Source organism: Haliotis rubra, unplaced genomic scaffold (assembly GCF_003918875.1).
Source record: "Haliotis rubra isolate DU_JTF1 unplaced genomic scaffold, ASM391887v1 Scf463, whole genome shotgun sequence".
In the NCBI taxonomy this organism is placed as follows: domain Eukaryota; kingdom Metazoa; phylum Mollusca; class Gastropoda; order Lepetellida; family Haliotidae; genus Haliotis; species Haliotis rubra.
Window position 1 is genome coordinate 521903 of NW_025767150.1, and position 25357 is coordinate 547259.

The following is a 25357-nucleotide window of genomic DNA, read 5'->3' on the forward strand; positions in this document are numbered from 1 at the left end:
GACTTGTGTATGTTCATATAGGAGATACATTTCAGCTGTGGCGTAAGATATAGTGTAGGAAATCCACATTTTCGAAGTGTACAAAGCGTCTTGTTCATTCGTAAGAACACATGGAATATCGCTCATTGTGCGTTGGGAGCGTCGAGGTAGCCCAATGGTTAAAGCGTTTAGCTCGTCACGCCGAAGGGTACAATGAGTGAAGCCCATTTCTAGTGTTCCCTGCCGTTATATTACTGGAATATTGGTAAAGGCGGCGTACTCGCTCACTCATTGTGAGTTGTACACGCTCTGAGCAATTGCCGATTCATGCATATCCTTTGAGCAGGAAGTGCCATGCCACGTCCTTTGAATACACGTTTGAAAAAACATGGCCGGTATAGTTATTGGAATGAAGCGGTATCGATCTTCCAGGCGCTCAGACACTTCATTGCTACCGACACACTCGTGAACCACACGGAGGTGTTACGACAGAACTTTTGACACTAACGTCAACAGCTTCGAAAGAGAAAACGCGATGACGATATTGCAAATAACAGCAATAATTTGTGAATTTCTTATCGGGGTAGTTTGTCTTGTCTCTGGACTTCAAGACTGTAAAACTTTCTTTAATCTGGCGGATGTAACGGACAACTTTACTACTGCAGACACCATCTCTGTAGTGAACAACTCGGAGCCTTTGGATTGTGTCAGTAGATGTTTTCGACACTCCCGATGTGTCGGGGCGAGGTTTGTTGCCAACAGTGGCCAGTGTGAGATGTACGCAGCCTACAAGACTCACACAGCCACGGGGACGGGATCAAGTGGGGACAAATACTACATTATGGAAGGTTAGTTCATTTAAGTTTAAGTTTATTTAACACATGCTAATTTTGTACCAACACAACATTATCTATACTAGCCACCCCACAAAAGAGACTCTGCATTGTTAAAATTTTATCGAAATTTGAAAAAACGGTGAAAGGTTTTCATGTAAACTTTAATAGGTGGGTATTGACATAATAGGAAGACAGCAGAACAACATATTTAATGTCTGTGACATTAACGTTTAGAGTCCAGATGTGGGGTAAAAGCCAAGCAACAATGTCACAAGCTCAGTAACAGGTGTACCCACCAGCGAGAACAGCAGTGCGTGGAGTCTATAAAATGGTATGGAAGCCTTGTGGAATGGCTTACCATAATCTCGGCAACTCTGCTGCAAAATCACCAAGGTTTTGGTACACATCATGCACGTCGCTCCATTCCATCCCACACATGCTCTATGGCGAGAGATAAGGTGAATTGTCAGGCCAAGGCAGTACTTGAACATTGTGCTGTTGAAGAAAAGCCATAGCAACCCTTGCTGTGTGAGGAAGGGCATTATCCAGTTGAAATGTCACATCTGGGTCGTGACGTTGAACAACCGGATTTGCCACTGGCCCGAGAATCTGATATCTGTGGTCGACACCTGTCACAGACTCCTGAAAAACAACTAAAGGGTTCTCTGACGTGCACCCAGCCCACTCCAAATCACCATGGAGCCACCCCAAAGCGATTCCTCTCCATTACGCAAGATTGAACTGAACGTCTCCAAGACGTCTGTAGACACGTTGACGTCCGTCATTGTTTAATCTGGACTTCCTGTGAAAAGAACAGTCATCCACAAACAGAGGTTGACGGACATGATTTCGGTACCACCTTTGACAGTTTTCTCGACGACGTTGCGTCAGGATAGGTCGTATGGCGGTATGAGCTGGCCGTATCCCACAATGACGTAAGCAGCTCTTTATTGTGTTGGGGTGGATACGCCGAAGTCTTGGAATGGTCTGAACAGTTGTCACGGCAGACTGGAAGCTGTGCCTGAAATTTGTCACCCATATCCATCTGTCCTTATTGGCGTTGTGACACGAGTACGTCACGATCGGTAACTCCATCGTTGTTCTGATAACTTCTCAACAGTTCTACCCGTGAAGATCCGGGTTAGTATTGATCTTCAGTAACCAATGGCTGTCGTAAGGGGCGACTAACGGGATCGGGTGGTCAGGCTCGCTGACTTTGTTGACACATGTTTTTGTATCTCAATTGCGTAGATCGATGCTCATGTTGTTGATCACAGGATTGTCTGTTCCAGACTCGATTATTTACAGACCGCCACCATAGCTGAAATATTGCTGACTGCGGCGTTAAGCAACCAACCAACCGACTCATCAGTGCTGAAATCGTGTTACGGTCTCAATGGAAATGCGCAGCCACCTGAGACAATGCCTCACGGGCTTCGTGTGCGGTTCATTAGCCGTTTAATTTTTTGTATTATCAAAAGTCACTAAATTATTAATCTTCCCAGATCGACAGCAGTTTTTCACATTCATGTGATCCACGCAGTTTGTCGAGATGCACATGCACAAACGTGTTGAACGTGTCCATCCCGAAACCAAAGACTTCACAACACATTTGTATGTTTACATCTGTGTTTGTAGTAAACATCTAGTTCCAATATATATTTTGATTTGCTTTGTGCAGTTTCATTTTATAGCTAGTATTTATTATGATTTCTTCAACAATTTCCAAGTATAGCTTGACACTTGATCTGCATTGTTGGTAATACGTCAGAAACCAAAACAAGGGCCGATCTTAACGCCAGAGAATATTCAGTATTTCCCGTAACTGATTTCACAGGACGTAAAAGGAAAACTAGTGATAAAATGTATACTCAAAGGAATTTGATTTCATTCGTAATATTGTGAATGAATTTTTGGATTTGAACCAAAGAAAGAGTTTGTTTAAAATGGTCGAAGAAACGCAATTAAGCTGTTGTTCGAACTGCCCGAAATTTTCAAGAAGCATGACATATTCGAGAAAAATTGGGACGCACCTGCGACACGGATTCCAGCCCTACAGCCTTACTAAACCTGGCAACAGAGATATACCTGCAGGAATTGTACGCGTCTACGGCATTCACGCAAGACGCCAAGCCCGACCGCCAATTGTGACTGAAGAACATAGACGTTGACGTCTAAAGTGGAGCATACAACACTGGGTGGAGTGAGTGAGTGGAGAAGAGTTATCTTCGTGGATGTTCTTTCCATGTTTTCCTTCTGCAAAGATCTGACGCAGAACACGTGTCTACACACAGACAGGTAGACGCTACACCAGGTTCTGGAAGGGAATTGTTTTGGTCTGAGTTGGGATAATAGCTGCAGCAAGGACACCAATGAATGTGATTAAGGGGAACTAGAATGCTGTGAAGTGAATAGACGAGATTTGACAAATGGCCGTTTGCTTTGGTTTTGCTACAGAACGGATTTGCAGTGATGTTTCAAGATGATAACGCCAGATCTCCGTTGCTCGAGTTGTACAGCAGTATCTTAATAGGAACAAATTAAAAAATGTTAATTTGTAACCCTGGAATGCAAGATTTGTCTCCCTTTGAAAATATCTGGGATGAAATGGAGCGACCGTTACGACGTTATTCGAATACTGAAAAACTCTGCCAAATCCTCCTTCAGATATGGAATGATCTTTCCCCAGGATTTTCATCGACGTTTAGTGGCCTCAAAGAGGCCATGGCGCCACAGCTGCATCAATGCACAAGGTGGAGACACTCGCTACTGACCGGGTGAACCTGCTTGTGAATCCCCCGTTTGTGTTATAGGTCATTTGTACACCGCCTCCGTGGTGCAGTGATTAGAGCGTCCACCCGGAGAGCGGAAGGTCGCTGGTTCGATCCCAGGCCGCGTCATACCAAAAGATCTTAAAATATGGTGCTAGGCATTAATGGGTAAAACAAGGACTGGTCGGCTCGGAGTCAGTATAACGTGTCTGAGTGGGGTGTTCAAGCTAAACTTATTTCAGTGAGCTCGCACCATAAAACCAGCTTAAGTCTGGGCTAGTACAAGCAGCCACACACACACACACACCCATGCACGTCGTCATATGAGCGAAATATTCTTAAAGGTCACATGCAACCAAAAAATCAAACATAATTAAAACACAATTATCACTTCTTCATGACATATAATATGCATTGCTGAGTATGAAAAAACAAATAAACAAAATTATAAGCGTATAATCGCAAATCAAAAGTGCACTATTTTGTACTTGGGTTTACCTCCCTCGAAACGAAGCAGCCGGGACACCGAACCCAGTCAGAGCGGGTGGGTGTGCACTCAAGTGTAACGGCTGGTTCATTAGCAGATGCCGCCTTCAGGGCTCATTGTGCGTGTATATGTAGAGATATTTTTTGTGTATAACATTTTGCAATCAACAGACATCATAACATGTCATGTGTTCAAGTATCACACCTGCCTGTCTGTGTAATAACATAATGTGACAGAGACCGAACTCGGGCCATAAATCAATGCGTTTTGTTTATGGTGTATAGCCTGATTGGTGTTAAGTTCAAATTGCATGTGGTCAGTGATCGCAGTTGTGTATTGAATATTGTCATTAGCAGACAGGCAGGCAGACACACAGGTGTCAATAAAACAAGACATTGAGTTTTGTCTGTGACAACGACATATCTATATCACAATTAGAAATTCTGTCAACGCTAAATAATGACATTGCTTTTAAGTATCGAACTGAGAAAGTGACTCGGTAAGAAGAACGTGTGGTGAAATAAACAGTTTATTTACTGTCATAACATATAAAAAGGTCGCGCCTGTGAGATATCAACAAAACATTAGAAAAATAGCTCACAGCAAAGCCTTCACCGAGTATTCACCCGACAACCCGCTTCCAAGCTGCGCGAACCTATTTACTTGCGCACGTGCAATGAGCGCAGCCAGCTGTTGAAACCCGTATTCCCCAGAAAAGTCTGGGGAAAATTAGTGAAACGTTTGAACTACGATTTCGCGCGTTTTTTTTCATCGCGTTATTTTTTAACTTTATAAGTTGAATTTGCATTTTTGACGATTTGTTTCGATATGTCCATACCGAAAGGTATCAGAATCTGCAAAGTTGTGTTTTACGTTGCATGTGACCTTTAAGTACGACGTTAAACCCAATTTCACCTCACCTATAGCTCATTTCTATGTGGCAGGTGCGCCGTTCTTATGGATTGTTGGTCGTTGCCCTACCTTGAAAAATTATTTCCCATGTAATGTCTTGTTTTTTGATTGTGTGGCACAATAACTTTTGTCTTTGAGTACATATGAATAGATAACTGCAGAAATGTTTTTGTGTTTGGCCAAGACACTTCATTTGTTGTTGACACAGCGGGCTTAATAAATGCCTCTAGAATATTGATGCAACTCCATCAGGAGAATCACGACCCGGTTCAAGTAATTATGAAACATCAACGACAGTTCTGACTTCCTTCCTCACCCGTAACTTATACGTTACAGCCTCGTATACATTTCTCGAGGTCTTTGATCGCTAATTGTTGATACTTCCGGAAGAGACACAAAGCGTTTTGCTAGCAGTGTGTTTTTATGTGTGTTTATAAAACTCAATCTTTTTCCTATCAGCTCATTGCGGCTCTCCAGCCCCGTCTCTGCCCACTTCCTATTGGAGGAATGACGTCATTGCCACCACTTCACCGTGCAACGATACAACAGCTTTTCTTGGAACCAGTGCGACGATATTTTGTTTTCCAGGATCGTCAGTCTGGACACAAGCAAATGGAACTTGTGTTGACAAAGTGGGTATTTAGCAATCATTTGTACCTCCTCGGTACTTCGGCTCAGCGCCATATACGTCCAACATTTCTATATGAATGTTCAGCAACCCATGCTTGTCGTAAGACGCGACTAACGGGATCGGGTGGTCAGGCTGGCTTGGTTGACACATGCCATTGTATCCTAACTGCGTAGATCGATGCTCATGCTGTTAATCACTGGATCGTCCGGTCCTGACAGTTTTTCCACGTGAAATATCTGTTTACATGCGACTCCCTCTATTGTCTGTCCCAGTTATTGTCATTCACAGCAGGGCGTCGGATACAATAGAAGCGACAAAACCCTTTCCACATCCGTAAGAAATGTGAAAAGCAGAGTCGATTGTACAATTGTGACTAAATCATGAATATATATTTGTTTTAGCAGTATTACAGCTTTACGATGTTGTTTATAAACAAAAATGAGTCAACACATTTACCATAACTGGAAACGAGTGTTTATAATATTGAGTTCTTATCAAGTACATACTATTGTCTGACATAAAAAGACAAAAATCCTGGTGTGGTGTTTGCCAATGGAACCTTACTTGGATAAAGCAATGTCCTTACCACAGTTTGTACTATACCTTCCTACATTACTGGAGCTTGTTGTGAGCCTGTTTGGTTGTGCATGGTGTAATGTAAACGTGAGTGGAAACGTAAGACATGCTATCCTTTGTCAGTCTGTACGTGAAAAGTTTTATGTGCTGTCTTCAGGTATAGTTCATAGTCATCTTGGATCCCTTTCATGGTGAAAGTAATTGCATTGTGTTTATTCAGCGGTCTATCTAATAGCTGAAATTCAGACAGAATTTTTCTCGGGACAATTTCCACCTTTTCAAGATAACAATACAACAGTAAATAGTTTTTCTTAATTTGGAATACTCTTTTCTTCTTACTGGAATTATACGTCCAAATGACATAAAGCTTAAATAAACATTATATTGAATGTGGAATTTTAACCAAGTATTTTATCAGGTAAATATTTTGCTGTAATATTCTGTTTGAACACTGTTTATTGCAGGTAGCTTTTTGGGGTATTTTAATTTGATGCATGAGTTTGGTGCTACTGTGGTGTAGTTTTAAGTTGAAATGCGAGTTTATTTACAGGAAAGCGAAATACAAGTATTGTAACCTTGGTTGAATGTCCATGTGTTTACGTTAGATTTCTAAAGAAACCTCCCATACACAACCACGGAACAACCCATTTTCAACGTTAATAATATTTCAAACTTCAACGTTGATTCTTACTCGGATATCTACGTCTACAAATCTTTCATACACAACCTTTTTTCAACGTTGATAATAAGTCAAACTTCAACGTTGATTCCACGTCGGATATCTACGTCTAAAAAACTTTCATATACAACCTATTTTCAATCTAATTTCAACGTTGAGGACCAACCTATTCTCAACGTTGAAACAACGTTGATGTGCCCGCTGGGAAGCTAATGAAAAAGTATAGAGAAACGATAGGTCGTGACGTTATGAACGTTGTGTTTCTCGGGATACTCGTAAGTGCCATACATTAACAGTAACTTACGACTATCTTAGCGATAAGAGAGCTTCGAAAATCTAGGCCCTAGAAGCTTCTTGGACAGCATGAAATTGAATTATACCGGGTTCGTAAAGACATTTCTGAAAGATTTACGTGTATGAGGCAGGTGCCGGACTCATTCACTTCACAGTACACAAAGACCAGCAGACTGTGTAGATCGTTATTGTCACGAAGCTTATTCAGCCCAGGCCTGTTGTGGCTCAGTCAGTGTTATTATCAATGATTATTTTGCCACTCCTAATGTATTTTGTAGCAGTCATTGCAAGTTCACTTCCACTGAAGTTTGTACTACCACTCTATTGTGTTATTGCAGTAATTTGGATTGATTTTTAAACTTAGAATACATTTGGTGATTGCATAACATTTCTTTGTTCACCAAATTCAGTCAGGTACAGATTTCTGGTTAATTTAATGTTGCAACTTTGAAACTGACCCGTTACAACATATAATGTCTTTCGTAAAATAATCGATGTGCTCGGAGTACTTGCTCTTAATGAAGAGACTTTACAAACAGCGTATAGATGTAATGCATGTAGTGCCCAATGACATCCGTCATGATGGCTGGCAGAAACATGGAACAATCGGAGGCCCTATCTAACAAGAAAAGCCTTTGAGTCATTGGGGTAACTCATTTCACGTCCTTCTGATTACATTTCTTTATTTACTCACGTGTCTCCAACGCTGCCTTCTTAATATTTACTCACATGTTGGGGGGTGAAGCTTATTTCAAGAGCATCACGATGACCATATATCCGTCTATTAGAGCCTTGCTTCTATTAGAGATCGGTACTCGCATCGCAAATACGGTACTCTCATCTCCATTGTATGAAATTACATATCAAAGGTCTTTGTCATGTGTAACCATGTCTGGAAATGAAGTACTAGTGACGGACCGAGGAAACATGTGCCTATATAATGACTCAAACCCCATTTTTACCCCAATGACTCAAACCCCGTTTTAACCGCAATGACTCAAACCCCGTTTTTAACCTCAGTGACGCAAACCCCGTTTTTAACCCCAATGACCCCAACCCCGCTTTTAACCCCAATCACTCAAACCCCGTTTTTAACCTCAATGATTCAAACTCCGTTCTTAACCCCAATGACCCAAACCCCGTTTTTAACCCCAATGACTCAAACCCCGTTTTAACCCTAGTGACCCAAACCCCGCTTTTAACCCCAATGACCCAAACCCCGTTTTTAACCTCAATCACTCAACCCCGTTTTTAACCCAATGACCCAAACCCCGTTTTGAACCCCAATGACCCAAACCCCGTTTTTAACCTCAATGACTCAAACCCCGTTTTTAACCTCAATGACTCAAACCCCGTTTTTAACTTCAATGACTCAAACCCCGTTTTTAACTTCAATGACTCAAAGCCCGTTTTAACCCCAATCACTCAAACCCCGTTTTTAACCTCAATGACCCAAACACCGTTTTAACCCCCATGACCCAAACCCCGTTTTTACCCAATCACTCAAGCCCCGTTTTTACCCAATGGCTCAAACCCCGATTTTAACCCCAATGACCCAAACCCCGTTTTTGACCCCAATGACTCAAACCCCGTTTTTAACCTCAATCACTCAAACCCCGTTTTTAACCCCAATGACCCAAACCCCGTTTTTAACCCCAATGACCCCAACCCCGTTTTAACCTCAATGACTCAAACCCCGTTTTTAACCTCAATGACTCAAACCCCGTTTTTAACCTCAATGACTCAAAGCCCGTTTTAACCCCAATGACTCAAAACCCGTTTTAACCTCAATGACCCAAACCCCGTTTTAACCCCCATGACCCAAACCCCGTTTTTACCCAATCACTCAAACCCCGTCTTTACCGAATCACTCAAACCCCGTTTTTACCCAATGACTCAAACCCCGTTTCTAACCTCAATGACTCAAACCCCGTTTTAACCCCAATGAACCAAACACCGTTTTAACCCCAATGACCCTAACACCGTTTTAACCTCAATGAGTCGAATCCCGTTTTAATCCAATGACTCAAAACCCCGTTTTAACCTCAATGGCGTATTATGGTACGATGTTTCCAATCATGTTTTTTCGCCTCAATTTAACTTTTAACAAGGATTTGTGAGTGAACATGTTGAGTTCACTTGCCCCATAGAACCACAGATGGAGGGAAGAGTTTATTGCGCGACCAATTGGGAGGAGTTTTTACAGATCCCCCAAATATGTAGCAGCCCACCCAATGTATAGTGCATTTGATATACAGAATATTGCACTTGATCTACTGTATTCTGAATGTGATCTAAGTACTAAATAGAGCCACAGTATATAAAGTCTCATCCGTTTGGTTTCAGTCTCTGACGTTGAAAGGCAAGACTTAACCAATTGCAAATTAACCTAATTTGCTCGCCGCATTCGATCTTTTGAAAACAACTGCCAGTTGTTGCTGGTGTTAACAAAGGGGATCATATTTTTTAACGTCAGCTATAGGTTCAAGTCAACATTGAATATCGTCGATATAGCTTAAAACAGACACACCACTTAACTTGATTAAGTAAGTCGATAAAGTACCTAAACCATAAAAAACCACGTGTCGTCTTAGAGTTTGTATTTGGCCAATTCCTTCGCTTATGGCATTTCGTTCTTTTTCTTTGGGTAATCAGTAAACTGCTTTTTCAAGCAATTAATTGCGGAATATTTTACGGGAAGGGGCGAGTAGTGATGAACGTATCCAGTGGCATAGTCGATAGTTTTAGTGTCACAATATATAAACGTATAGATAAGATTTCCAGGAAGCACTTTCGGGATTCGAACCAACACTCGACTAATCGCCTGTGTAGGTTAGATCGCTGACTTTGTGAGCTGGAACTAAGGTGCCTGATTCTGAGTTTGGGTTCGAATCCCGGTTGGGGCTCAAGCCAACAAAAAGTACTAGAATCTGTACTTTACTGAGAAGGTGCAATCCCAAATATAACATATACTCCTCACAAAAAGTTAAGCAACCACAATTTTTAGTCTCATTATAGTTTCATTTATTGAAATTGCAAATCATGGAATGATGCAATAGAAAAGTGAAATACATGTACACACAATTAGCAAAATGAAATGAAATGGTCTTGAACAATAATAGACTTACAAATCATCAAAAGCATATACCCGTGAAACAGTCGTGCAAAATGTGCTGCTTTGATGGAGCAAAATGTTAACATTAAGGTTCAAGTCAGTTTTGGACAGCGAAGCAGTGTTCAGTAACGCGAATGAACACCTTGAACACAAATGCAAGCTTCTACACGTCTTTGCATTGACAAAATAAGCCCTTATTAAGTGTTCTGCCATTCTCTCGGTAACGCCTGCTCAAGGTCATCAAGAGTCTGGGGGTGAACATGGAGACCGTAAACACGTCTTCAAATAATGTCCCAAGCATGTTCAGTGGGATACAGATCAAGTGACCTTGCATGCCAGCCCATATGTGTGATGTTGTTGATCTAAGCAACATCGTTAACAACTCAGGCATTATCATCCATAAAAATGAAGTAAGGACCCGGTTGTTGTACCAGAGGAATGATTACAGGTAGGTTTACACCGATCAGGGTGCATGTGTGAAGAGTGGAGCACATTCATGCCACACATTATGCATGTTGTTTCTGAGGGTGGTTGTGTTCGGGTGATGTTGTTAATGTTATCAGATAAATCAATTTGGTAGTCGCTAAAGGTTATGTATTCTTTGAATATTTACCTTTCAGTAACATGCCGGCAAAAATCGCTATCGAGATTGATAAAGATATAACAATGAAAATACTTGTTGCTTAATTTTTGTGAGGAGTATATGTTATATTTCCTCATAGTACTTCGACTATCTTGTTTCTTCCACTAATAGCTACAAATCTCTACATGTGGACTTAAGAAAGCGCACTCACTCTCATGTTGATTAAAAGCAACAAAACATCGCAACATGTCCATAGTCACAAGTTATCTCTTCTGAAATCAGGGCCCGTGCTCCAATCCCGACTATGTGATGTATGCTCTTAAAAACACCTGACATGCTGTTTTGGAGTTTACTTACTGAGTGCATATAACTGATTCAAACATGACATGATTGCTCAATTACAGTAAAATCATCACTTTACAAATTTCCAAAACATGATTATCCAGAAAGTGTTTGGTAAAACCACAGAGGGCTATTAAAGCCACGTGGTCAGAGTAAAATGTCAGTATCTGGTGTGACCACCATGAGCATCGATAACAGCTTGGCAGCGGTGACCCATAGAAGAAAGGAGATGCCGAATACTCTCTTGAGGATTGTTTTGATACACTTGCTGAAGTGCTGTGTGCAGTTCTTGTACTGTCTGGGGTGACGGATTACGCTGGCGCAAGCGTCGATCAAGAGTATCCCATAGATGTCCAGTGGGGGACAAATCAGGTGACCGAGAAGGCCAAGGCAACACCTGACCGTTGTTTTCCTGGAGGAATTCCTGTCAAACACGTGCAACGTGAGGTCGAGCATTGTCATGCTCCAAAGATCAATCGTTGACGTTGATGAGGGGAACGACGTGACACTGAACTGGTCTTCTGGCAATAAGTCTGGCTCCCCATAGCCAATTGCGCACTGTCTGGTCGGAGATTCGGCGCAGTCCAGGGATTCGGATTGTTGGGGATGATGCGTCCGTAGTGTTTGAACGAAGATGTCACAACCGGATGTAGCGATCGTGGGCGGCGGTGGTAACTCTAGGTCGACCTGACCTGGGTCTGTCATTAACATTCCCGGTATTGTTGTATCGGGTCCATAGGTTTGAGATGGTCTGTCTGGACACGCTGAAGTTCCTTGCCACCTCATGCTGCTATGCCCGTCCTTGTAAACGGCCGATGGCGTTGTGTCGTTGAGCTTTCGTCAGTCTTTTCATATTCTCTTGTCGTCTATAGTGGCTTAAAGCAATGCATGTGGAGTACAATTTATGTGGCCTTTTAAAGCCTACAGATATAGGCTTCAGTTCAGGGTGATACACAATTTCATGCTGCACGTGCATTTCGTAGGGTGCGTTTTAGCGATTCACTACAGAAGTGAGTGTAACGTTACATCTTTGTTTAACGGGTTTTTTTCAAACGTTTTGTCGTTGGCAGCCATTCCATTGGGATTAAGCATGGATTGGTTTGTGTCAAACATTTTCCTAAAGTTTAAATTTTCCTATGTCAAGTTTCTTTTTTTGAAGAGTATATTAACATGCACAAGCATATATAAGCACATGTAAGCATCTTTAAGCATAAATAAGCATCTATAAAAATGTGCATAGCAATCACTATGAAATAGTAATGATGCCATATGACATGTTGAGCGTATCTGGTCCCATGTTGGCACCCGTCATGAACACTTGATACACCGAAAGTCAAGAACACCGAAAACTAAGGTACAAATCGTACTAGGGAATCGTTATCGGACATTATGCTTGTCCCTGATGCTTCGAAATTTTTAAATGTCCTTGACATGTCTTTAACATTTAAAGGTTCTTTAAAAAAAAATTAAAATGTTTTTAAAAAATCGTCGTAGAAAGAACATGGTCAATTGTTATCTCAAGAGTTGCGTTATGTATAACCGAGGTTGGAGCTACTGGAATACTACTCGACACTAAGGGAAGGGTGACTACGGTAAAGTGAAAGCAATTCCTAGTCTCAAACTGTCATGTCTCAGTGCTTGTGCATATATCAAGATGTGATACAGACTGGTAAAACAGGTCTCGTCTATGTATAATTCAGGTGGTTATTTGATCATTCTTGAGCGATATCAGATCAACAATATATCTCAAACGTATTCTTGATCAGATAACCTTGTTTTAAGTTTTCCAACCAGAGCAGAAATTTCGATCCGTGTACATGAAACTTCCTGGTCAAATTACCTTTTTTTGATTTTGCCAACCGGAGCGGACATTTCGATCCATGTACATAAAGAAATAGTGCTCATGCTACTTCTTGCTTAAAGTATTCTCCACCATCTTAACATACACGTTAACAATTAGGAAGTCAAGCATCTGTTTTTTCATTAAACGTCACGGGACATTTACTGTAACTTAGGACAATCTGATCTCTGAAGATGGAGTCCGAATGTTTTAGTAACAACCTCCCAATACAGGTTAAGGAATGTTTTGAACTACATGTAATTAACTTGATTCTTTTCTTGAATTATCGTAGCAAATCCTTTGGTTTTCTGTGAAACCTCACAATTTTGCGAAAATACCGAAGCAAATTATTTGGTATTTTGAGAAACATCATATATCGAAACACATTATCCCTAAATTGCATTACGGATTATGGTTGATGTTTGATATAGAAACCTAGTGGTACAAGTTTGCCAACCAGCAATATCTGTCTCTTTGTATGGATTGTTATTATGCTTTGGGGTCCAGTACACAAGAGGAAAGGACATGCCATTAGGTTTTGGGTTTTGGGGTTTTTAGTCAAAATACTTACTAAGATGTCATTCTGGCCTTGAGGTATTGTTACAACCAAAGTCGTCCAAGATAGTAGAAATTTACAAAAAAATATGTTTCTATCAGAACCATTGAATTCAAGGCAATAAATTGACCCCGTGTCTTATGTAATACCAGTCCTTCAGTGGAAGTGAGAACATGTTTTAATGTGTCAATCGTGTCGGAAGACGTATAAATTGAAATGCAGATTATCTCTGTAAAGTTTGTTTGGCTTAAGGGCAAATTGAAAGGCAGGAACAATAAATGAGATGGTGTCTGAGACTACCACTAACTTCCGGTTTGGCATAGACAGCACTTACGTGTCCACTGTGAATTTGTTTAAGCAAATAATCATTAATAATGTCTTGGCCGCATTCAATGTCGTATGTTTATACGTTGCTAAGCAACATCCGACAGATAAACCCACATCTGACTGGTTATATCAATATTTCTCATATCATTTCCGTGGACAATAAACAAAATATTGTTTACATTTGGAATGGTAATTGTTTTGAACCTCACTGGCCGTGATTGTTATGTCGGATCTGCTGCAATCGGTCACACTTGGTAAAATATCTTTTAACTCTTTGGCGGATCCCGTGTTTGTTTACGGGAGGCACTTAATCCATATTTAGATACCTTCCATTTTAACGTGTGGTAATGATGAGGCCAAGGAATCAAACCACCGACCTTCACTCACTCTCGGCAGCTGCTCTATCCACTAGACCACAGGGGTTGTCCAATAATTTGAAATGCTCAATGAAAATTACTTAAATTAGTTTCGCTCATATATATTCGTCTCGTCTTGTATAAGATACGACATAAGCCAGGCATAAAACAATATAAGAAAGTAATGTATTGCTAATGAACGAAAGTGAATCTTGTTTTCTCTGTTGGTTCTTTCGCTCCATGGAGAACATCCTCAGTGCCACAGTTATCATCAAGTAAGTAAGTAAGTGAACATAGGCTGTCATTTTCCATATCACGGCGGATGACACGTTGGTCCCATTCCTCCAAACGATTGTAGCGCAACGACTGTCGTATTTGTATGTCAAAGTACGATCACCTTAGCTAGCGCTACGATAGCCTAACGGATCACTGAAGCGTACGTTGGTACACCTGCTCTAAGACGCAAACTATCGTAGTTTAAAACCTCAAAACTCTGTCTGATGAAGCAATCGTTGAACCATACATCTAGGTGATCCAGTGACGTTTTCGTGCCAGAATTTATTGATTGGGGACTGTGGGGTAAGAGGCGAGCATTTGGAACAACCGATGCAATATACATGTACACAGGTCTATTACTAAAATGGTATTTAAATGGTATTAACGAATACACCCCTCCCCCCTTCCATAGTGAAACGTATATGTTGGAGTACAAAAACGAAGTAATTCGTCATTCATCAGTAGGATTTGCATAGGCGGATCCAGGAATCCCCCATTGGCTCCCCCTCTGGATCCGCCAATAATTTGGGATATAACAAACGAAACAGTTTGGGCTCAAGGGTCGAGAAAAAAGTTTCTTCGTTTCATCCTAGGTATTCAAGAATATGCTACAGAGGCGACCCACTCTCTGCATCCAATATGTAGTTTGGTTACCCAAATTTGGTAAATATAAATGTCAAATAGTCAGAATACAACCACGCGCATAAGTATTTACATGAATGCGACTTCATGAAGCAGAAGAGGACGTGACGTCGGCAACCTTGTCGCATTGTGTAGCACCTGAACGTGTTTTGTACTTTTGGAGGTTGGTAAAGGGCCTGCGAGACGCTACTTCTTGTACTATGCGAGACAGGGCCCAGCTTATTTCCGGTACCAGAATTCCGGTGACAAGCTTATATTCAAGAACCAGTTCTGGTTCCAAATTGCGCGACCGCCTAATATGGCTTTACAAGACCGGACCGTGCTTGCTATACCCCCGGCATGTTGACAGTCGTAATAGTTAGCTAATTTGGGGATGGTTAGATCTGAAATTTGTTATTCTTGCAAAGATGATCGTTTCCTTACTGTTAACTGACAACCACGAAACCGGAAGAACTAAGGTCTCACGAAGTGCCTTGACCTGTAACGAACAACCATTTATATGCCATACTTTAAACACATGTAAACAGTGCAATATGTTGAGAAGACTGAGGACGGGGATACTGAGATTAAAAATTTATGAAGGAAGATGGGTTCGAGTTAAGTTATTTTATGTCCTCTTCGAAAGATGGGGGTTGATTTAATTTTATCTTGATAAGAACTTCCAATAAGATCATAAAACACTTTAATCTGCGTAAACTATATTGTCAAAACCTGAATATGTATAAATTTCGAAGGATTCTGTCTTCGAAGGATGTGAGGTTAGAGAGAAAACTGTATACATATCTGTCTCAACATTTAGAGTGAGACACACGTTTTTCAATACTGGAATAATATAATGTAAGTTAATTGCATGTCATGTACGAATATGCACAATTGCTGCATATGGGTCAATGACCTTCACACTAATAGAAGATATGACTGTTTAATTAAATGAAGTAACGCCTTTAGAACAAATGAAGTAACAACTTGGTTATAAAGGCACAAAAAGACTGAAACACAAATCATCTGATATATCAACATACTGCAAATAAACATATAAAAAGCACTTGGTGTAAATTTAGTTATTTCAAACAAAGTCTATATAACAACCACATGTCCTCAGTAACAGATGCTACATTTACACAAATATAACATCTGTTACATTTGACCACTTTCTAAATGGCATAGTGTAATCACATCTCAATCTCGTTAAGTAGTAAACCTTGCATTTTCTTTCAGTCAAGCCTCACCGATAACATGCAATCCGTTCTGAGGATATTCCATGAGGTGCCCAATGGTTAGGGTATCTCAGCACACGTTTCACGACGTACAATGACCTAAGAAAGAACCTCTTTCAAGTCTTCCTAATGATAAAATATGAACCGCCATCCCATATGGTAACATTCTACAGTCTACAATAACCTGAATATGTAATCACACAGGTAAATAGTCACGTTTTTGAACGCTCCAAATCTTTATTACAGTAAGGATGATAGTCAATAATGTTTCGAAACTGATTTTTTATAAATGGTATTTTTCGCTTGGTTAGGAAAATTTGTATAAGTGTTGTCAACTGTCATAGAAAGGATTTCTCTTTTTTGAGGTAAGAATTAGAGATTCATCCTAAGATTTTACTACCTATTGGCTCATCTCTTATTAAAACTACGTACAAGATTAAATTTAATCTCACAGTCTTATATTGTAAGATCATTCATGATTTATCAACTATATAACAATAATGAACAAAGAAACATTATGTTATGTAAACTGAACATATTAGAACTAACTTTCAAAAACATTTCCTGATTTTACGAACCTGAAAACAACTTAGGCCTACAACACATGAAGACGTCAAACTCACAAAGTATGGCGTTACCAAGGACCAGTCCAAGCTTTGTTGGAGCTCACTGAACTTTGATAGAATGTAAGCAAACACACACACACACATTGGTTAAAATCACATAATTGATGACACAGACACACACAACCGACACACATCGAACACACACACACACACACACACACACACACACACACACATACACATAGCTTACATAGTTCTGGTTGTTTACATACATACATACATACATACATACTGACTAGTACATGTTACATACATACAGAGTTTAGATTTGAACGTGGATAATGTTTGCTCGGATCTTAGGTCAAGTGGGAGAAGGGGTCGTGCACGTTCAAAAGTGCGGTCAACAAACGTTTTTGTACGGGAGGAGGGTACAACGAGGAGAGACTTGTCACATGAGCGCAGTGTCCTATGTGGGTGGTATCTGGTCAGTAGACTGCTGATTTAATCTGTTGCTTTGTTGTGAGGGACAGGAACATAAGTACAAGTATCTTGTACTGTATCCGGTAGTGCACTGGCAGCAAGTGAAAGTCCTGCAGTCCATACTGACTGTATGTGGTCGAATTTCCTCTTCCTGCTGACAACTGGCTGCGGTGTTCTGCACCTGTTGCAGTTTCTTGATCAGGTAGTTAGGAAGCCCGAATAGGAGGGAGTTTTAGTAGGTACCACCTTTTTTGCCTAATATTCCTGCTGTTTAAATATGCTCGTCTGCAGGTGGTATTGACATGAGACTCAAGACTGAGACTGCTGTCAAAGATAACGCCTAAGTTGCGAGCTTTTTTGCTGATTGGAATTTCAGTCTCCAATGAGAAACAATGGTAGTTGGTACCGTAGATGTAGATGTTTTAGGCCGATGATCATCATCATGATTTCGTTTAAGGAAATGCGATGTCATATATGCCTTGATGTGTTCAACACAGTATTGGATTTGTTGAAAAGCATTGATTGCTGAAGGCGGTTCCATAGGCTTGTAGGTGAGATAGAGCTGCGTGTCGTCCGTGTATAGGTGGAAGCCAAAACTAGCTCCTTCTTGTCGGACACTTGCCCATCAATGCAGACTGATCGGTATCTTTCAGAAATGTAAGACGCAATTTCATTCCAATGCCTTGTCTGTTACTCCTAGCCTGTTCCGAAGTGTCGTAAACAGAATGCAGTGGTCTATCGTGTCGAAGGCCGCGGAGAGATCCAACAACACAGCAACACAATAACTGCTGCTCCATCCGTGTCCACCGCTCTCAGTAGATCATTCTGGAGGAGTGTACTCTCAGAGCTGTGACGTGTGCAGTATGCTGATTGTAGAGTTTCGTACAAGTTGTTACATGCCATGTGTTTGTTTCAAACATGCTGTGACCATCCGCTCGGTTAGTTTTGATGCGTATGACAGATTGGAAACTAGGCGATAGTCGCTGTCAAGATTTGGTTTGTTGAGGAGCGTTTTTTCACTGCTTCCTTCATTTCGGGAGGGCCTTCTGGTTCTGAGAGAGACAGATTGATGGCGTGAGTGAAAAGTAGGAGGACCGAATCTAGTGACTTCTTCAGTAACCATGTTGGCATGGAGTCAATCAGACTTGACTTATCTTCAAGATCAGGCATCTCGTTTCAGTCTGGGTGGTGGGCTCAAAAGCTTGCAGAGAGACATCTCTATCATATTTTACGTATGCTTCGCCCGGTGTCTGCAAACTTTGATCTTGGTAGCAAGATGTTAATCATGCAGTACAACCATTGTGGAGTGGAAAATACATCAGTTTGAAAAAAGAACGACCTAACTGGAGTCATGTGGTCGATTCCCCGACTGAATAAATTAGTTCATTATGAAATCTGTACTCAAAAGAACTCACTAATTTCCATAGCTCGCATTAACTGCATTGACTGCTGGATACATTTCCGGGGTTCTAGCGATCGCAAATTAACATTCCTTGATTTTCACTGACATTTTACTCACCCATCAAACGCTGACATAAGAAAAAGTAAGGGTAAGGATAAGGGAGGTAACTGGACTTGGTATTACATAAGAACAGAAAGCCACCGCCACCTTTATTGGACATGAAAACATCCTTTCCATCAAAACGATTTGTGAGGCCTTTCTTTCAGTTTTGTCAATGTGGAATGTTTTGGAACACGATAATAATCAATGGGACTGGAAAAATAGAAGTACTTTTGATCTTGTATTAAAATTAGTGTACTTTGTTAAACTTGTTATAATTACCCAAACACGAACGAAACTAGTTATCTTTGGTTGTGAGAAAATACACGATACTCCTTGGGAAAGCCTAATTTATTTGAGGATTTACACGATTTTTGTGAGTGGTCGTTTATGTCATTACATTTCACAATTGTAAATGGATAGGCAATTTTAGGTCCAAGTGGGTACAGCCCTCTCTGATCATTACAATCGGGACAGTATTTTGGCTGATATTTTATTTACTACTTAAATATATAGTATTTTAAAGGTTTAAAGTGAATCAGTAAATGGATCCCTTTTATTTTATTATTTCTTTTCTGGGTATAAATGTGCATATATAAAAGTGAGACAGTTACACATCTGTCGAAATATATTCCCAAATGGCTCCTTTAAAACGGTTTCAAAATGAAAAACCAAAAACAATTGCATACATTACTGCAGAAAGTATAAGTCGCATGAAGACTCGAACTATTTTTTAATGGCACCCCATCAACATTGTAAAGGAGGCAAAGTTCCTTGGACTTATTTTTAATCATCTGATCTTTTACTGCATACTAAATAGGGCACTTTGATTGTTGAAAGTAGTTTCTAATTCAAAGTTTAGACTGGATAAGACCACCTTCGTACACATATATTGCCCAAAATTGTATTATAGTTCTAACAAGGTACTAGCCTTCATCAAGGTCTGAGGCATTACCCTTTGAGCATTCTGGATATCAATTATTCACAGCCTGTATGTGGAGGCGGGCGCGCCATGCCTAAAACAACCTTGCAATTTTCACAAAATTATTTTCTGACAAATCAAACCCAACTTTTCATTGCGTAGGAAATCCGTTTTACGAATACCTTTACAATAAGAAATCATTTGTTATTCCACCTTGGGATATAGATCAAATCTGTCATGTCTGCTGACCATATTAGACTTAAAGATATTACTCCCATTATGATTAACTTTAAGAAATTCGAAACCAGCCAGCTAATCTACCAACAAGAATACCATCAATATTAAACTCTCTATCTACATTTAGATATGGATCCAAGGATGATGACTCAGCTGCTTGTGCCACTGTCACAGATCCTTAACAATATCTTCCAGATTACCAGGGGCGGTGGGGTAGCCTAGTGGTTAAAGCGTTGGCTCGTCACGCCGAAGACCCGGGTTCGCTTCCCCACATGGGCACAATGTGTTAAGCCCATTCCTGGTGTCCCCCGCCATGATATTGTTGGAATATTGCTAAAAGCGGCGTAAAACTAAACTCAGTCAGTCAGTCCAGATTACCAGACACCAGCTCCATTTCACTGCAGATGCCATATTACCTACACTTAAATATATTATTAAACAGTCCAGATATAAGCAATACGTAATATTTTCAGACTTCTACTTTCATGCCTTCAGAGTCAGGAACCTAATCGCCAGCACACAAAGTCTAGGCGTCTGACGTCTGAGCGGTCTAGGCGTCTGACTTGGTGTGCTGGCGATTAGGTGCCTGACTCAGAGGGTGTGGGTTCGAATCCCGGATGGGACTCAACCCAAAAAGTACTAGAATCTATACTTTACAAAGAAAGTGTAATCTCAAATATAACATATGTTAAACTCTAGCCTGTTTTATATTGTGTTGTTAATTAATAGTTAAATATTTCACATGGTCTCTAACTAGTTTCAAATAGGATATGTGCTAATCTAGTTACTATACTGTCTTTCGAAGACTGGATTTTGAACCTTAAACTATATTGGTTCTTAATGCATATTTTCACTCGTCACAATATAGCTGTAATATTGAACTTTCTATATACAGTTTCCAGAAGTAGCAGTAAGCCGATCTCACTCTCAGACCATGAATCTCTGCTTCGCTTCCAGGCGTCTCCCGTATCACTTAGCGGTGCATATCTCCACCCAGTGGACTCCGGGTTCTCATTGGTTGCAACACCTACATCGGCAACGTACGTACTTAGTATCTTATGTTTTACACATTATGCCAAAATGTACAACCGACTCCTTATCGTGGGCCTAAGTTAAAAGGTTCCTCTATCCACCCAGAAAGCAGAATCAAGATTAGTCCTTAAATACCTGTGTGTTCTGAAAATGGAGAAGACCAAATGCACTCATCTGTGTGCTCCCCATTGGTTATAATTGTCCACCATTGTACACCGACATACCGACCAACTATGTTGTTAGGTATATTAGGAGGAAACGTAACTTGGTACTATTTTTACACAACAAAACATCTATTACAATCAGTGATCGCTTAATATCTTATGGATCGGATCAGGGAAACTTAATTGTTCAAAATAATGATAATTATTTTAGATTTGATGTGACATTCATTGCGGGAAATGGAGACTACCTCTTGAAGATTGCAGTGAAAATTGATCAGACAAAGGTCAACCGAAACAGCCGTGTGTCTTCTTCATGGCAGACCTCCGAGACGGCCCTGATATTCCCGTTCCCTTTCGCAGTGGATAAGATGTTTATCATGGACATCTTGTCATCGGAGTCTGAGTTCAAGGTCAGCTGTAGACATTCTTTTAGCCTATTAAACAGTTGTAGTACTCATCCTGTACTGACATTTTTCTTCTTTGATTGGCATTCTAGAAGTTGAGGAGATGAAGAATAAAGACAATTTTATGGATGTACAACTTCTCTATTTTGTATACGCGACGTTTCGACATAGATTAGTCGTTGTCAAACAAGCGGAAAATTGTCACTTGCTTGACAACGACTTTGAATCAACGTGGAAACGTCGCCTATACAGAATAGAGAAGTTGTAGAACCATAAAATCATATTTCATATTCTACTGACATTTTGTCGTCACTTGTACACTCTCGGCGTCATTGAACATGTACAAACGCACATACGATTGCTTACATGCCAACGTTCACACGCACACGCACTCGGAGACACACACGCGCACTCACTCGATACGTACATGCTTTAGAATGACACCCAACTATTCAGTGTATATTGAAACTTCTATTTTTACGAATCAAAAATATTTATGCAGATGTAGATTTAGACGTAGTGTGATATTTTACTTTGTAAGAAGAAGCATAATGATATTCTCCGTGCGCGGTTGTTTACTTTGATGAAATAGAATTGATTTGCCTTTGTCTGCATTCTCACGTCAACCATCTTGTATATGTTTCAGTGCAAGATTGATGGCGAGACGTTGTTCACCTTCCAACATCGCCTACAGAGAGATAGCCTAGAAACTATCAAAATAGTTGATGTCAACATAAAATCTATTATATTAATCTGAATCAGTGAGGAAAATATATCAGGAACGCATTTGCAAGTTCAACCTATTTCACATCATACTGCTGTGGCACTGGTTTAGAAACTCTGGGGAATCGGTTAAAGTACTGACTTGTCACAGTCCCCACAGAGCATGTGACCTGTGTGACATTCTTGGCATCCCGCACCAGATGTCACCAATTACAGTGTCCTATCATTGTTCGCTTCTGTTATTTATTAACCGCGTGATAAACAAATAGGGGTTGACTTAACCCTTTGTGCTTATAGTAACACCATCCGTTTAAGAGGTAGAGAGAGATTGGTTAAAGGCCTCTCCGAATTGTGTTTTGTGTTTGTTGTTGCAAACGCTACAATGTTACTTTGATAAGAAGTTTACCAGTAAGTACACAACTCTGGGCCTAACAAAACACCAGAACGCCGCCCCACCAGCCATACTCATAATAATAAAACAACAACAACACCACCATAATCATAAAAAATCAAGTTTGGCAGAGATATATATGTTCATCGAATGCCAACATCATCTCTTTGGGCACCTTTTCTTCAGCACGGCAACACTCTTGATTACACAAGTTCCGGTCGTTCAAGTGAACAAAACAACTATATTTGTATAATGCATCCAAGGAATCGATTCTAAATTGCTATATGAAGGGCTAGGACAATTCCCGGGTTGGAACAGTTTTCGGTCCTGACGTCCAGCGATTCGCCCACGTTAACGTTAACGTCAGCCACGCCTCGTCTGGTGCAGACTGCAGACAGCATGTGAGGTCACGTTGACAAGACTGGGACAATATTAACAACAGAAATGGTTCCGGGTTTCATCTGATGGCCTCACAAAGGTTTCAGCGAGTCCGCTTGTGTTACCAAGTTGTAAGTGTGTGGATGACATTTTAGGGATGTGGGTAGCTTCACAACTCACGGTAGAATACAACTCATTATTGCTCTCATTAATTTGAATTTGTTCGCAGCCATGTTCAATCCTTAGTGCAAATGCAGTGACGTAACTTCACACTAGAGCCGAATAATTGAAAGTGGGGCAGCATATCATTGCTGTACCGCCTTGGCCAGTAATGTCTCTTGACCTCCTGTCACAGAACAGGTCATGAATTCATTGGGTTGACGCCTACTGAAGGGGCCAGAACCAACAGGTAACAGTAGCACTGAATTCCACACCTACATACTATCTCAAGGTCTTCTTCTCATTGATCTTAGGGTTTTTCTTTCACAAATACACAGACCATTGCAGACATAATTCTAATGGCATGAATTGTCTATACAATTACCATCTGCCAGAGTTGAATGAACAATACCAACCTCAATTGGCAATATGTTAATGTATCACCTTCACTCAGTAATGATAAGAAGTGCTCACGGAAAGGTGGGCTATGACACTCGCCACAAAGACACAAAAGCCTAGTCATCAGTTCGATTTTAAACGCTTAAAGATATGGAACTAGTCAAAAGTACTTTGTCTATGTTCCCAGTCCACCCAGCTGTGAATGGGTACCTCGTAAGGATGGGAAAGCCACATTAACTTGGTGCGTCAAAATGGCTGCAAGAGTCGTAAGATCCCCAGGGACTTGAGGTTGAGATTTACATCCTATGATCGTGGGATAAAAACAAAGCGCCTTGGAGCAGATGGGCTGAGATGGATAATCTCTCTCTGTCTCTCTCTAATAGGAATTTGCTTTTCATTTACCTGTCAATGATCTGTTATATTTAGAATTTTCCTTCACATCTATACACTAAAACGTTTGAAATTTCGTCTCTCAATTCTCAATTCATTGCCGTCTTCAGCTAAAAACACAGTGGATATTCACACATACTTGGTGGTTACCATCGCAATAGATGTGACAATAGAATCTTATCCACAAAAATCACCAGGTCAGTGTTGAACATAACCAGCAAACACCGTCCTCTGGTGATACAGTTTTGTACATAGCACCCCACACGGCAGCAATGGACCTTGAAGAGTAATGGAGGTTGATTTGTTCTACCAGGTCGAAGTTCGAAGATTCTGAATATGGTGGAGTTACTTCAACGTCAATGGCACATCCATAAAACTTTAAAATAGCGACAATTCCAATATTTAGTAAAGTTTGCTGAGGAATAAGATTTCATGTGAGCATTTCTACAAGTTGTCATCCAAACAATCGGGACAGTTGATTTTAAAGAAATGACGTTAGTTTGATCAAAGCAGTGCAAAAATACAACATGTTGAGATAAAATGAAATTTATTAAATATCTGTGAAATGTTATTTGGTCACTTTATGTTGTAAGGAAAAACCCTTTGTATATTATAATTATTACTGGAACCAGTGAACAATACAACTAGTTCATCTAAAAGACTATATCTTACATTTCGCATTACATATGATCTTCTTTCGGAAGATTCTAAGATAACTGATCTGAAAGGCGTTCTTGATGTCTTGGTGTAAAAATAATTACAAATATTTGCTCGGTTCCAAATTAAGGTCTGCATTAACCCGTCAGGCATAGGTTTTCCTGAGATTTACAGCTCTAGTTTAGAAAGGGCGACTTCCATTCCAGTCTAGCTTAGAAAAATAGCTTGAAAACATTTGAAAACTGAACAAAAGAGAATTCTGTAATGTTTAATAAACGTCCGAGATTGAATGATAGTGTTTCTAAAGGTCTGAGAAAGGTCACGGAGAATTTTTAGGTTTTGACGTTTTGCATTCGGAATGCAGCCCGTAACCTTTTCCAGATTGTATGTTTAAAAACCATATTGGAACTGTCAGGTTCACCACATCGTACGCAACGCTCTGATTGGTTTCATGAAAGGTTCTTGGTTGTTTTTGATGTTGTGACAGACTGCCTATAAATAAAACAGGCTGGACATCAAAGAATCCACACCTGGG

The 25357-nt window shown here is 40.4% G+C and overlaps 1 protein-coding gene across 1 annotated transcript; it reads left to right on the forward strand.

The window, feature by feature from the left end:
- The first annotated feature begins 445 nt into the window (after positions 1-445).
- On the forward strand, positions 446-22675 carry LOC124290379. The gene is made up of 5 exons (XM_046727085.1): positions 446-827; positions 5445-5617; positions 21083-21165; positions 21533-21731; positions 22372-22675. The coding sequence occupies exons 1-5, from the start codon at positions 515-517 to the stop codon at positions 22480-22482; spliced, it is 879 nt and encodes a 292-aa protein (XP_046583041.1). The 5' UTR covers positions 446-514; the 3' UTR covers positions 22483-22675.
- The last annotated feature ends 2682 nt before the right edge of the window (positions 22676-25357 follow it).